The following is a 14937-nucleotide window of genomic DNA, read 5'->3' on the forward strand; positions in this document are numbered from 1 at the left end:
GATGTCTATTATCGAGTACCCGCAAGTGGCGAGAAATTTCTCTCAATAGCTATATAAGAATGATGCTTGAGTCTACATTCGTTGAACTCCTTTGGATATAACACTTCCAGATACTGCAAACCAATGCCATGGTAACCCGCAGAAAGAACGACAATGCATATCATTAATAACGTCACACGTAGATGATAATGATATCAATGCATGTCGATCAACAATATAACTTGCAGTGGTCTGAAAAAATTTCAGAGTGTATAAGGCGAAGGGGATCAACTTTTGTAAAATTTTGTAAAAGCAAGATAAAAGTTTTAAAAACCATGTTTTGACTTATACAATTATTTTTATTTTGCCACTTCCAGATATACAGATACAAGTACTCGCAATCTATCGGTAGAAACTGGCTTTATTGTGAATGACTTTCAATCACAATTTTTACTTATCCGCTTTCAATTTAAGGTTTATTTTGACATCGAGAGAATCGATTCGAGAGAATATTAAAAATAACATTTCTGGCAAGCTCATAATAATTAATAATTTAAAATCGATAAAAAAATGTATTTTCGTTCGAAAACCCGAGCAGGAAATTATTGAAGTTAGCGTAATAGGAAAAAGTTTTATTACCAAAATTATGACAGCTTCTTTTTTAAAATGACATTTACGTTTGACAAAATGGAGACTTGTCATTCGTTTTTACATAATAAGTATTTACAGTGTCTGGTTGAAATTGGAATTTTTCCGTATTCATGCCCATTTCAGGGCACTCGACTTCTTGACAATCTGGCAATTCGGGTACTTCACTAACCTCTTCAACTTCCCAAGGATGCCCAAGAAAATTACATTCGTCGGTTACATCCTGTCCGATTGATTCTATGAACATGTCGAAAGCCAGTCGGTGATTGCAAATGGCACCGTGGATCAATGCTTAAATATGGAATAAAATTATTAAAATATAATCAAATGGTCATTAGTTTTGTTTAACGTATTACTTCTGTTATATATTTTATAATATATTACCTCTAAGCATTATCTGAAGATAATGGCTTTTTTTCAACTTGTTGCTGACCACCGGATCTTTTAATAGAGTTCCCTTGCAAGCTGGCTGCGTCAAACCACCGTTAACGTAAAAATCGACCGTGCCTGAAAAAAAATCTCTTATGGAGCTCAATTCAATTTTCGAACGTATCGATGCATACCAACAGGTTCGAATAAGCCAAAAGCCACGTGATCTTCGGTCGAGCCATCTGTGTGTATGACGTCAACTAATTTCGCGTCATCCCGGCGCAACCTCAGTGGGAAATTCACGGTAAAACACGGTGATGCCGGGTCCAAGGCCGTCACGCGTGGAATCTCGTAGTGGTACTGCTTTTTAAGTTGTCGGCCCATTTGACCACAGGCGTGAGCCCCGAGGCTGTGACCAATGCAGTGAATTATTCCAATTGAATTTTCGCCGGTAGAATCATGGCCTAAACCGAACAGTCTCGCGAGAAACCTGTTGAAATTGGATCGCCGATTGTATTCATAAGTTGAAATTTTTTCAAATAATTAACGAATATCTCACTTGCTCATTTGTTTAGCAACGTGCTTTGTATTCTCTACAGCATTTTCATAGTACAATAAATTATTACTTCCTTTCGACCAGTCGACTTCAATAATATTCATACGATCATCCTGCAAATCGAGAAAATTTTTAAAGTTAATTAAAGAAATTTGAACGCAAGATTTCCACATTGTCCCATTATTACCCATTGCAGCAATTTCGATTTAAGCTCGTTCATTTTGTGAACGACGAACTGGGGCACGAGCCCGTGTATGAGAACCGTCGTTCTTGCTGACGTATTGAAGCCGACCTCTTTAATGTCTATGTGGTCCACATCGCGAAATACCAATTGTTCATTTTTATGAATGATTCGAACGCCGACGACAGTGTCTTCGTGTTTTGAATTGGTGAACCACTCCCACCAGCTTACCGGATGCCAATCACTTCGGCTACATTCCAAGGATGACGTCTGCGCTATCGCAAGAGTCAGAATAATTATTACACGTATTGCACTTTGCCGACGATTCGTTAACATTTTCAACTTTTTATATAAATTCGATCAAAATTTCATGAGAAATTATTTCAAACCGATCTTTAAGTGACGAAAACTCTCTTAGACATTTAGCATTACTTTAAAATTTTAAAAAAATCGTGTTGAGCTGTTGTAAAATACATAATTTTTATTGCTTCTTTTATTGCTTGATAAACGTGCGTCACTATTCAAAGAAACAAACATGCATGAAATCGCTTCACTAGACATTCCGTAATTAGCTACTGTAGGAAAAAAGAAAAAAAGTAATACTTGAAAATTACCGATTTTTTAATAATTCAATTTCAGCCCACAGCGGTCGGTAAGTTAAACGTAGAAATTATTTACGAATAAAAGCCGGTTCATGAATTATACGCGCCTCTTAAATATAATTACTTACACAACGGAAATATATTCACTTTTATTTTGAGACGCGAGCACTCGAGTAAATTATATTCAACGAGCGGCGCGAGGAGGAGAGCTATTTCGTGTATACCACGCGCGTATACACGCGTCTACGTGCCAAATACTAAATGGAATTCAGAAACTTGAGGATGCGTTCATCCCCCTCTAAGAAATCATAAGAACGAAGAAGAAGAAAAAAGAGAGAAGACGAGAGAAGAAAAAAGAAGCAAACAAAAAGACTTGTTTAAAAAGGAATGTAATAGAAAGGTATAAAAACAAGATGAGAAGATTAGGGGAGTTACACATTAAGAATAGTAAAACGCTGTCCCGCGGGGGCGACGATGGTGGTTGTGGCGGCCCAGGCCAAGATGCACCAGGTGCGGAGTTAAATCGCGCCGGCTTAAGGACCGTGGAGAGAGCCGCACAGCGCGCGCACCATCGCATGGCATATCTCGCTTTGGGCTTTAATACAACGAAAACAAGAAGATGAAGAAACTGGAAATTTTCTTCGCGAGATTGTGTGTGGGAGAGAGAGAGAGAGAAAAAGAGAAAGAGCGACAGAACTGACAAGTTGAGCGAGATTTTTTGAAGAGCATTACGTGACTGCGCCGGAGCGTGTAGCAGAGAGGAAAAAAATCACGTCTGTTCTTGATTGTATCGCATCTGGATCATAGCTGTCAAATTTGTATCAAAAATTTAATTATTACGTTCTGGCTTTCCTCGAAGAGCGTCGAAAAAAGGGAAATTCTTATTTTCGCGCGTCGAGCGACTAATAAATAAAAATTAAATTAAATTTTTTTCATTTCTCCAGTAATTCAAGAAATCTGCTGCTATTTTGATAGACAGGACACGATAAACTTACGACACGTAAGCAAGTCCATAAAACAAGCCTCGGCTGACGCGCGTTCCGAGCTTGTAAGTATACCACTGTACGTATATATAACGCGAGGTGCCGCCGCGAGCTGTTGTTCGAGAGAGCACATCGCACAACACATATACATCTAAATATCAACAAATGCGTACGTGGCGACGACGACGGTCATATAGCCCTTCTTTTATCCCGAGCTCTTCGATGCTGTGCTGTCGCTGCTGCCTGCATAAGACGACGTGGCGGCGGTGGCGCGACGCGAAATTTGTTTGTCCTGTTTTACGACTGAGCCACAAGCCGCTCTCCCATCGGCCCCTGTCTTATTGGATTCTCTTCGCCTGCCACAATATATGCGAGGACACGATATAGATTCAACGTGTGTGTGTGTGGCTAGAGCTAAGTGTATATTCGTTTTTTTTCTTCCTCTTCTACTTCTTTCCACTCGACTTTTCAACACGCGCTGAGAGACGCCTAACTTCGACGTATATCCTGCATGTGTGTACGGGTGCGTGGGTGGATATGCGACGAAACACGAGTATTCGCTTTTATTTGGCCGAAGAGCTTTTCTCTCTCTCTCTCTCGTTCTTGCCTTGCACACACGACCCCCGCACACATTTCGGCACCGTCTATAGGTGGTACCGAGGTAATGTAAAATTTGTCCTCGAGGCTATTCAAATTTTGCACGTATCGTGATCGATAGCGACGTAAAAAACGCGAATTTCTCGAATAAAAAGTCGCGCTATATGAAAAAAGAAACTTCGAGTTCGCGTAATATTTCACGATGGTAATATATCAAAATATACACAAACAATGCATAATCAGTACAGCAATTAGAGTTGTCTTCTATCTCTCTCTTTCTCTCTGTGGGCGCAAAACGCATCTGACGCCTCTCATCTCGGAGCCTGGGAGAAAATCTAGTTATACCTCTGTGCGAGCTTGCGAGAAACTACGGAAGTAACTAATACGAAGAAGCATATTAATCATTTCTGAAATCCCCCGAAGACGTTATGTATGCCCGCATGTAACCCAGCCCACGTGTATGCGTAGAGCTGTACCGAGATATATTCATTAAAGCTGAATATACGTGTATGTGTATCTGTGTGCGTATAGAGATACTTACAAGAAGGGACACCGCGTAAGCTCGCGTGCGCGTAAAGTTGCAGGTCAACGTAGTACGTTTATATGTATGCAAGAGGCGCGAGGACCTGTAACTTGGATTAGCCTGAATATTTCAAAAGACAATCATCGAAGCGAATCCTTTTAGCTCGCGTAAACAAATCTTGAGTATTTTATGATGACGAGCGTTATGGCATTCTTGTAATACTATAAAATCCATTCTCGAGCATCCACTACTAATAACAAAATAGAACCTTCGGATAAAAATGTTCAATAGGACGTGCTTCACTTATACAATTATTGTTATTTGCCATTTGCAGATTTACAGATAAAAGTATATACTCACCATCTAGTGGAAGAGGTTGGTTTAAATTACGATTGAGTTTTCGTAACTTTTTTAATCAATTAATGAAAAAACAACTATTGACACATTTGCTTTAAAAATAATTCATATGATTGAATGTTCTTGCATTTTTGCAGTTTTTGTGAATCAATGAAATCAGTACTGACAAGTAAATGTACTGTGAAGTATTTCATGGAATAGTATCTGAGATAAAATTCAGTGTCACTTTACTTGTAATGTCTGATTTTACTTAATATCTGCCTTCTCCAAGCCGGATCGTTGCTGTCTCAAAAGTTTTGTAATAAAATTCTTTTCCACTTAAGTGTAGCAGATTTTTTATTTAGTTATTTTTTTAATCTACTAATCTCCAAATATAGCAATAAGCGTTATTAAAATAGCTATTTTTGTCACTTTTTTTTGTACTTTAGAATGAAAAAAATTTTCCAAGCCTTTTATTTAAATTCTTTTACACTTAAGTGTAAAAAGAATTTTATTACAAAACTTTTGAGACAGCAAGGATCCGGATAGGTAAAAAATTACATTCAAAATCATGCGGTCAAAGACTTAAAAATCACAAGTCAATATACTTGTTTAATGGATGATTTTCAATGATAAGAGGAACAAGAGACATATTTTTTGTTGTAAAAGGACCTATAAAAACATATTTGTACATCAGAAACAAAAAATTTCAATAGTAATCCTTAATTTTCATGTTTTTCATTTATAGGCATAAACACAGGTGTGTCCCCTTAATCCTTTATGACTTAATCTTTTTTTATCAAAATATTATTGATTGTATCTTATTTATTCTCTTAGTTTGGGTGTTATTTTAATTTTTGCTTATACTAAAGCCAGATATTATTGTACATGTGATGATAAAATAAATTAAAAGTTTTAATTAGTTCTTTGAAAAAATAAGTGAAATGGTAAATCAAGATTTTTTACACGATAGAACCATACATTTTACACATAATAATATCAGATTCCAATACTTGAGTAGTACACCATATTAATGTATGCTTCGAGTCTCCGGTTTTACTTTTTGTATCCTTCTTAAATTTCCATTAGTATCACTGTAAAAAATGTTCTTATTTTTAAGGCTTTTTTAATTTTCATCTGTACATAAAATTTAAGAATATTACGATTAATTAATAATTAATGTTGAAGTTTTTTAAAATTTATAAAAATACTTCATCGTGTATATAGGATTAAAAAAGGACTTTACGTAGCGCCACCGAGCGAGCAACACCGAGTGTGTGCAGCTCCGTGAAAATACTAAATATTTTTGCAATTTTAAGAGAGTATCTTGAAGAAAGAGAAAGGAAGCATAGGATAGAAAGGTAAAAAGAAAGCAGAAAAGTATAGAAAAGAAAGAGTACGAAAGGAAGTCTGAGAAGTGGAAAGAAAAGCGAAGAGAAAAGAAAGTAAAAAAGCAAGAGGTTAGGTCGGATGGCGGGCAGAGGCGGTTTGAGGTCGGGAAACGCAAGGAACAAGGAAGACTTAGAAAAAGAAGAAAAGGAGAGAAGGACGAAACAAAGCATATTGGTCGATCAAAGGAAGAAGGACCTGAAGAAACAACCGCTGATCTCAGAAAGCCTGAAAAAAACAGTGAAATTTCAGGAGACGAAAGAGAGGTTGGAAAGGATTGGTAAGGTAGTTGGTAAAAATACCGACAACAGAGTGCAGGTCAAGAAGGCGACGGCAGGTGGCGACAGCAAAAAGAGAGAGATGGAGAATACGACAGCAGAGGACGGCGAGATGGCTGGACAGAGGACAGAATGGGAGGATAAATGGATGTGGATGAACGAGGAAATGAAGAAATTGAAAGAGATGGTGATGCAGGGGATGGAGAAGAAGAAACAAGAAGAAGGCCAGATAAAGGAGCTGAACGAGCAAGTGCAAGGATTACTGCTGAGGAAGAAAGAAGAAGAGAGGAAGAGAGAAGCTGTAGTGAGTGAAAAGGCAGTATATAAAGAAAAAGTGGAAAGGTTAGAAGGAAAGGTAATGGTTTTAGAAAAGTCAATTGTGAGTATGGAAAAAACAGTGAAGGAATGTGAAGAAAGTGTGAGAGACTTGCAGGCGGTAGTTCTGGACTTTATAAAGGAACAATGTGAAAAGGAGGAAGAAGTGGAGAGTGAGGTAGGAAGTGTGGCAAGCTCTAGAAAATCTAGATTTAGTATGAAAAGCTACAGAAGTGCAGCCAGCGGTATAAGCGGTATTAGCTTATCTCAGAAGGAAGTGGTACAGATGAAGAGGATGGTGAACGAAAAAGACAGAGAGGAACGTAGGATGAATATAGTGATAAAAGGTATGAAAGGAGTAGGAGCGAATGTAAAGGAAGAAATAGAAAAAATGCTGAAAAGTAAATTGGACATAGAAATCAAGATGGAAGCTGCTTGGAAGAGTGGTCAGGTTATTGTAGGAAAATGTAGTAAGTGGGAGCAAAAGGATATGATAATGAGGAATAAGTCAAGGCTGACAGGGACTACTTTATACATTGAAAATGACTTGTCGTATGAGGAAAGGAAGAAACAAGAAGCGATTTCAAGGTGGGCAAAGGAACAGCGTGAAAAAGGAAAAGAGATCAAGATTGGCGTTGGTAGAGTGTGTGTTGAAGGAAAGTGGCTGAGGTGGGAGAGTGTACAAGAAGAAGAAGAGAGCCGCAAGAAGGATATGGAGAAAGAGGAAAGTGCAAAAGGTCAGGAGGTGGATTTCTAGAAGAGGCCCAGAAAAAGAAGAAGTGGAGTGATGATAGTAGAAAGGTAGTGAGAAAGAGGAGCTGTGGACGAAAGGAGAGTCGCGTCGCTGAAGAAGACTGTAAGGATGAAAAGGAAGAAGAAAGTGGTAGGAGTATGTTGTGGTGGAATGTGGCAGGTGTTTTTAACAAGGATATGGAATTTTGGGCATTCATAAAAGGTTTTGACTTTGTGTGTCTGTTGGAGACTTGGTTGGAAGAAAAAAGTTGGGAAAATTGTAAAAAAAATATGGACAAAGGTTTCAAGTGGTGGTGTGTGGCTGCAAAGAGAGAAAAAAGAAAAGGAAGAGCAAGAGGTGGAATGGTGATAGGCATTAAAGAAGAGTGGAGTCAAGGAAAGGACATAGTATTTCAAGTAATCAACGAAGGAGCAGTGAAAGTTTCCATAGGAGAAGAACTACATGTATACTCAGTGTATAACCAAGGGAACTTGAAAGAGATATGGAGATATTTGGAGAACTTGGAAGGAGAAGAAGAAAGTAAGGTGATAATAGGTGGTGATTTCAACATAAGAGTAGGTGAGGAAGGAAACTGTGGTTTTTATGAAATGGAAGGAAGGATGAGGAGAAGTAAGGACAAGAAAGTTAGTAATGAAGGAAAGGTTATGATGGAAGTGATATGCAAGAAAGGTTGGAACATTTTAAATGGCAGTACAGATGGAGATGAGGAAGGAGAATTTACATATAGGATCAAGAGGAGCATCAGTGATAGATTATGTGATTGTGAGTGAAGATGTGTGGAGAAACGTGATTGACTTTGAAGTGGGTGATAGAACAGAGTCTGATCATCAGCCTCTGGTGGCAGTTTTGTATAAGCCAGTTTGTTATAAGGAAAAAGAAAGTAAGAAGATGGTAGAGAAAAGAGAGTATGCATCGTGGACAGAAGAAGACGTTATCAAATACCAAGAAAAATTGGAGGAAGAATTGGAAAACAGAGAAAAAAAGGGCTGGAAAAGCGGTACAGTGGATGAGGATTGGAAAGAAATAAAAAAGATTGTGGACAAGGCTATAGTGAAAAAAGAAGTGACAGTGAAGAAGTGGAGGTTAGGAATGAAGAGATGGTGGGACAAAGAATGTGGTAAAGAAAAAAGGAAAGTGAAAGTCATGTATAGGAACTGGAAAGAAGAAAAAGGTAGCAGAGAGCAGTATGTAGAGGAAAGGAAAAAATGGAGGAAGCTGTGTATAAACAAGGAAGTGTGTTTCAAAGAGAAGGAAGAGGCAGTGCTGAGAAGTTTGAGGACAGAGGAGCAAGTGTGGAAATTTTTAGGAAGAAGAAAACAAGGCCAGAAGATTGAATGCAATATAAAGAGTGAGGAGTGGAAAAAAAGTTTCATGGACTTGCTTGAAGGAACAGAAGTGTGCCAAAAGGGAGAAGGAAGAAAGGTAGCAAGTGTGGAAGGAGAAAAAATAGGTGAAGAAGAATTTAACAATGTACTAAGAAGATTGAAAAGGAGAAAAGCGCCAGGAATTGATGGAATTCAGAACGAGGCATGGAATAATAGTGGAAAGCTAAGGAGTAAACTTAAAGGAATCTTAGATAGGATATGGAAAGGCGAAGAGATACCAGAGGATTGGAAAACTGCGGTTATAGTGCCCTTATATAAAAAAGGAGAGGTAAATAATACAAGTAACTACAGAGGAATCTCACTGCTGCCAACAGCGTACAAAATTTATACAGAGATAATAAGAGGAAGGTTGGTGAAGGAATTGGATGAGAAGAAAGTTTTACCAGAAGGACAAGCCGGATTTAGGAAAGGGAGATCTACAATGGACAATCTTTTTGTAATGAAATATTTAGTTCAAAAGGCAAAGAAGGATAAGGAGAAGATTTATGCAACATTCATAGACTTGAAGAAAGCGTTTGACACAGTAAACAGGAAAAAACTATGGGAATGTATGAGCAGATTAGGCATAAGTGATTATTTGATAGAAAGGATTAAGCAGTTGTACTAGGAAACGAAAGGAAAAGTAAGATGGGAGAAGGAATTGTCGGAAGAGTTTTGGACGATAAAAGGAGTAAGGCAAGGGTGCATTTTGAGCCCAATTTTGTTTTGTTTGTATATTGCTGAAATGGAAAAGAGGTATGAAGAGAGGAATGTAGGAGGAGTTAACATAGGAAGGAAAAGAATTTGGTCGCTTGCGTACGCAGATGATGTTGTGATACTGGCCAAGAACAGAGAAGCGATGGTGGATATGTTAGAGAGTACGGAAAAATTCTTCAGGGAGAGACAACTGATACTAAGTGTAGAAAAGACGAAGGTATTGATTTTCAATAAGAAGAGGAACCAAGGAGCGGAAAAGTGGAAGTGGAAGGAGGAAAAATTAGAAGAGGTGAGGGAGTTTGAATATTTAGGAGTAATTTTAAATGCAGAAGGAAATTTCAAGAGCCAAGTGGAAAAATTAAAGAAGAAAGGAATTGTAGCAGCAAAAAGTGTATGGAGTTTAGGAGAAAGGAAATGTAAAGAAGATTTCAAGAGAAGGATGATGCTGTTCAAATGCCTGGTACAAAGTGTGATGAGTTACGGAGCAGAGTTATGGGGTTGGAATGAATGGAAGGAACTGGAAAAAGTGCAGATGGATTATATCAGGTGGGTACTAGGCTTGGACTTTTGCACCCCGCGTTACCTGATAGTAAGAGAGACAGGAAGAATAAAAATGTTTAGGGACTGGATGAGAAGAGCAGTAATGTTTGAAGAAAAATGTGCAAAGGCAAGCGAAGAAAGACTGATAAGGATTGTCTGGGAACAGCAGGCAAGGGAGGACGTAGATATGGAGAGGAAAGCAGCTTTAGGAAAATTAGGTCTAAGCTATAGGTACGTGGAGATGGAAATTAGACAAGGAAGAAAAATTGAAGAAGAACTTGAGAGAAGATTAGTGGATATTACAAAACAAGAAGTGGAGGAAGCAGTAGGTAATGCAAGGTACAATAAGGATTATGTAAAGTGGAAATGTGAGGAGAGGCCAAGATACTTAAGGACATATAGGAAAGGTATAGACATCAGGATCATGGCAAGAATAAGGTGTGGAAATTTTGAGGAGAGGAATAGGTACTGGGAGAAAAGAGAAGGAAGATGCATATTGTGCGAAGATAAGGATAGCGGCTTAGTACATGTGATGAACAAATGCGTGGAAGTGAAGAAAATCTACAAGAAAACAAGCGAGAAAGTATGGAAGTTAGAAGAAATCACGAGCTCGGAGGGCAATGGTGAGATAGTAAAGAAGATGAAAGTAGTAGATAGATTGAGGAGAAAGAAAAGAGAGGAGGAGGTAGGATGTAAGTTATAATGTATAGAAATGTATAGAAATGTGTGGAAATGTGTATGGGTATAAGTTTAAACAGTATTATAATATCTATTGTAGTAATGTTAGGGAAACAGTATTAGTGTACTTGTCATTAGTGTGTAAAGTATGTGTGTGGTTGTGTGCAGGACGAGGAGTAATGAGGATGGATGTTGAAGTGTGTAAGTAAGAAGGTGTGGACGAATGTAAGTGTAGCTGTAAGAGTTTTTTTTGTTTTCTAATTTTTATTTTATTTTATTGTATTTGCATATATGTAGGATTAAGAAATATTTATGTAATTATTGTTTGTAAAAATATAAAAATGTAAAGTCCATTTCTGGGCCTAATAATTGGCTGAAATAAAGAAATTATATATATAGGATTAAAAAAAAATTAAAGTGTAAACTCTTAGACTTACTTCTAAGAGTAATTTGCGTTGCAAGAATCTTTATTCTCTGGTACCAGAGTAATCTGTTAGCTTATTTAGGTAACTAATGTTAACTGAAGCCCACTTGTTAAATTTACAACCCGCCTTTTGCAATACCGCACCTATCTACGAACTCATACTTCCCACTTTGGCCACACATGGCTACACAGCTCAGAGCGCGTACCTTCAAGTGAATTAACCTTTCCAGGGTTTAAGATAATTCTATCAAATATCATAATTTCATAATTCTAATGTCATAATGGTCTATTGACTCACTTGAAGATTTATTAATCTTCAAGTAAGTTAACCTCGCCAGGGTTTAAGAGATGGGTCAATCTAATGTCTGGCCATAAGTGAGTATATTGATTCATTGTGTGGGCATAAATCATTATAATTGTCGTTTTGCTCATAAAAAACTATTCTCGGGTAAGATTATTATGCTATCGAGATGTAGATCAAACTAAACATTTCACACAGGAAGGTATGACAGGCCATCTGTCTCACTCCTACGCATACCGTTCTCAGCCGGACTATTGGAAATAGATGCATGATAATATATTAATTATATGCTAAAAAATATTCATACTATCCTCAAAAAATAAAAATTACCTTATAGCACAATTGTCGCTTGAGTCCATATTTATAACTTGAAATTTCGTTAAAGATTAATTTTTCTGCAGTGATTTTACACGTCAAACTAGCTACTTTATATTCAATAATATTTGCAAATCATGAACAGAGAATTTGATGTAAACGGAACAACATTAAGTTCTTGCGTATTATTGGAGTAATTGCCCTATCGATCTGCCTTACAAACAACAATCATTTTTCTATAAATACAGTATTACATCATGAAAAAATTAAAAAAAAAAAGAAGTATTTGTGGCCTCGAAGTGCGCCTTAACTAGCTACCATTAAACTGAAATTGCAGTGCCATGTAAGCATGGAATAATGAACGTCGCGCATCTTTCCCCAAAAATTGCCAAGCTCGGCCGAAATAATCGAGGCTATAAGCGATTATCGATTATGTAAAGTAGAAGAAACTGCTGTTATTTGCAATGCTTTTCGGAGGCCTACTTAGAAGGCTAAATTATCAGCTGCTTCTTATACAGCTCGAGCTTTTGAAAAACGATATCACGCTGTACACATCGAGTCTGAACTTGGATATTCACGTTGATAGATACTTGCGTAAATATACAGCCTCGTATCCCTCATACTCTCGCCCCGTATCCGCAATAAATATTTACAACGAAGTCAAGCTTTAGGCTCTGTGCTCGTATTACGCGCTTAAAACAGCGCGTATACTTTACGGTATGTACGTACGTATATACCGTACATACACAGGAGTGTGGGAGAGCTGCGACTGAAAAATTAATCAGGAAAATATTTAGCGTGCCAAGTGTGTACACCGCGGCAGCAGCTTACATTCAGCAGCTGCCGGGGAAAATATTTAAAAGACATTGCTTTATGTATGGAGGGCTGTGCGTTGTGGAGCTGTAGGGCCACAGTGTATAACGTGATCGTATACGCGCGCGCTTACAGGTGGTAAAGATACAAGAGCAAATGGTTAATCGATTTCCATCGATGCCACTTGTAACGGCTTGTGTATTATACATGCGATAGTCGGGTGACCCTCGCGCGGGCCTCGCAGTTAGCGTTAATACGCTTGCGATGGTCGATGTACGTATAGACACTTTTGTAAATGTGTGTGTGTGTGTGTGTGTGTATGATAGATATAATAATACGAGCACTCAAGCTTATACCCATATACGTATGTAACGGTAAAGCTGCGCGAGGCCGGATGCACTTTCCATAAAACCTCGTTGTATACGAGATCACTTATATGGTTGATTCTCCTGAAATCTGCTTTTTGCATGTCTTTATGCCATATTCTTAAACTAGTGAAGATGAGCCAAAACTGGCTCGGTCATTCATTCAATATTGTTGTATTCTTCATGATAGGACATAAATATTTCAATTTTTTAGGGTCAGTTAAATTTGCCGTGAAGATATACATGCCAAATGTCACCTCCGTGGCATGTCTACATCTCAAAATCAACTCTATTTGCATGTACCATGCATTCTCATTAGCACCTGACCCTATAATAACTATGAGACCAGCTTCTATACATCCAGAGTAAAGTTTAAGTCTATTATAGGGCTTTGAAAAATGATTTAAAAAAATTTCCCACGCAATTGAAAAATGTCTCGGATTTTAATCATGCTTCTGAATAATTTCAAACATACCGCCTGCTTTGGGTCGCTAACTCATTTTTGATGTCGCTAGATACGTAAATGTCAAGTATTATAGCCCAGCTTTCGATTGGTGTAGGTTGCGGGTTCAAATTTTACATTTTATCGATGCTGCGATAATTATTCTATTGAAAAATTCACGTGTGTCAAAAAAACGGTCACCTCCGTGGACATGAATATCTCGAGCTATGATCATTCTTTTTAACCGCTCGCCCCGTCAAAAGACTCGTTTTTCATGACCAAATTTCGGGTTGTGCGGAAAATTTTGTGCGTTTCTTATTTTTCTTACATAGTTGATCAAAGCAGCGATTTGTCACCTCCGTGTGTGTCACCTCCGTAACCCAAAATAGTCGATTTTGAGCATAAAATCGGACATAGTTTTCGTAAAACGAAATCTCAAAGCCCCAGATTCAATAATTATTCATATTTTATGGTTTAAAAAAGGGTAAACTAGTTCGCGCCGTTCAATATGACAAAAAAATTTTCACCATTTTTTCGTTTTCCATACCCGAAAAAGCAGATTTCGGGAGAATCAACCATATACACTACTCGCCGACCCATGTGCTGTGGGTGTGTGTCTGTGTAAAGCTCGAGCGCGTGTATCATATATAGCCGCGCTCGAGCTTAACGAGCTTTCTAACTTACGAATGGGCATCTGCGCGCGTGTGTGTGTATTATACGTTTCTGTGCCCGCGCGCAGGAAAAGCGAACGAGGAAGGAAAATTATGGAAAGTATATTTTCATTACAAATTGTGAGAAGGTCTATCAAGTATATTGCGCGCAGCAACTGCTTATCGCTGCGGAGCGCCGTATGCAAAATTTATAATTTGTACAGATGTATATAGCCGAACGCGTTTATGTCGAAATTACTTATTTATTAATATAGGTAAAGCTATAAAATTATACAGTCGTTCATTGAAGTACTCTACTATGGATGGCCGTAAAATTTCGTCGCGCGTAATCGTCATTTAGACATCGGGATTTCTCGGGATTTGTAATTCATCATTCATCACGCGCGCGTGCAAAGGATCTCCGAATAAAAGCTCGAATCGCAGCGCAGCTCTCGGGCATTATATATAAGATCCGGATTGCAAGTCTGCGTGTCTGCAATTATTCGGCCCTTTCCAACGTATACGTATGTTTGTGCATGCTGTAAACGATGCGATTCTACATAGCTCGCTCGACTCTTTTGCCCGGTCCGTATGCGTGGTATATTTAAACAACGATTCCGTCGACGTTGCACTGCGCGCTACTGCACCCACGTGAATGCGTATACTTTTGCGCGTTAATAAACTTTCATAGGCTGATACGTGGATGCGTGTGTGCGTGTGTGAGTTGCCAACACTCGAGAGAAAGTAAAGAACGCAGGATATTGAACTTCGAACTGGTGTTGCGCTGGTGCTGCAGCAGCTATCCAGTAGCGTGTATA

General features: G+C 38.2%; 3 protein-coding genes across 3 annotated transcripts; 2 read left to right on the top strand and 1 right to left on the bottom strand.

Annotated features, from left to right (window-relative positions):
• Positions 1-371: 371 nt before the first annotated feature.
• Positions 372-2075, bottom strand: LOC106654356 (lipase member I-like). The gene is made up of 5 exons (XM_023463666.1): positions 1740-2075; positions 1556-1665; positions 1191-1486; positions 1012-1134; positions 372-918 (listed from the first exon to the last, which is right to left on the bottom strand). The coding sequence occupies exons 1-5, from the start codon at positions 2067-2069 to the stop codon at positions 653-655; spliced, it is 1125 nt and encodes a 374-aa protein (XP_023319434.1). The 5' UTR covers positions 2070-2075; the 3' UTR covers positions 372-652.
• A 4169-nt stretch (positions 2076-6244) lies between these two features.
• LOC106654355 (golgin subfamily A member 6-like protein 2) lies at positions 6245-7513 on the top strand. Its single transcript, XM_014374173.1, has one exon. It carries the CDS (start codon positions 6245-6247, stop codon positions 7511-7513), a length of 1269 nt encoding a protein of 422 aa, XP_014229659.1.
• Positions 7514-8398: 885 nt separating this feature from the next.
• LOC111694680 lies at positions 8399-9502 on the top strand. Its single transcript, XM_023463642.1, has one exon. It carries the CDS (start codon positions 8399-8401, stop codon positions 9500-9502), a length of 1104 nt encoding a protein of 367 aa, XP_023319410.1.
• The last annotated feature ends 5435 nt before the right edge of the window (positions 9503-14937 follow it).

This window comes from Trichogramma pretiosum, unplaced genomic scaffold (genome assembly GCF_000599845.2).
Source record: "Trichogramma pretiosum strain Unisexual culture from Peru unplaced genomic scaffold, Tpre_2.0 scaffold47, whole genome shotgun sequence".
NCBI lineage: Eukaryota > Metazoa > Arthropoda > Insecta > Hymenoptera > Trichogrammatidae > Trichogramma > Trichogramma pretiosum.

Bases quoted from the DNA above. Each gene is read 5' to 3' on its own strand.
- LOC106654356 (XM_023463666.1), bottom strand. From the start codon at position 2,069: ATGTTAACGAATCGTCGGCAAAGTGCAATACGTGTAATAATTATTCTG. The intron at 1,666-1,739 runs GTAATAATGGGA...CTCGATTTGCAG, and splicing joins AATCGAAATTGCTGCAATGG to GATGATCGTATGAATATTAT. The intron at 919-1,011 runs GTAATATATTAT...TCCATATTTAAG, and splicing joins TCTTCAGATAATGCTTAGAG to CATTGATCCACGGTGCCATT.
- LOC106654355 (XM_014374173.1), top strand. From the start codon at position 6,245: ATGGCGGGCAGAGGCGGTTTGAGGTCGGGAAACGCAAGGAACAAGGAA.
- LOC111694680 (XM_023463642.1), top strand. From the start codon at position 8,399: ATGGTAGAGAAAAGAGAGTATGCATCGTGGACAGAAGAAGACGTTATC.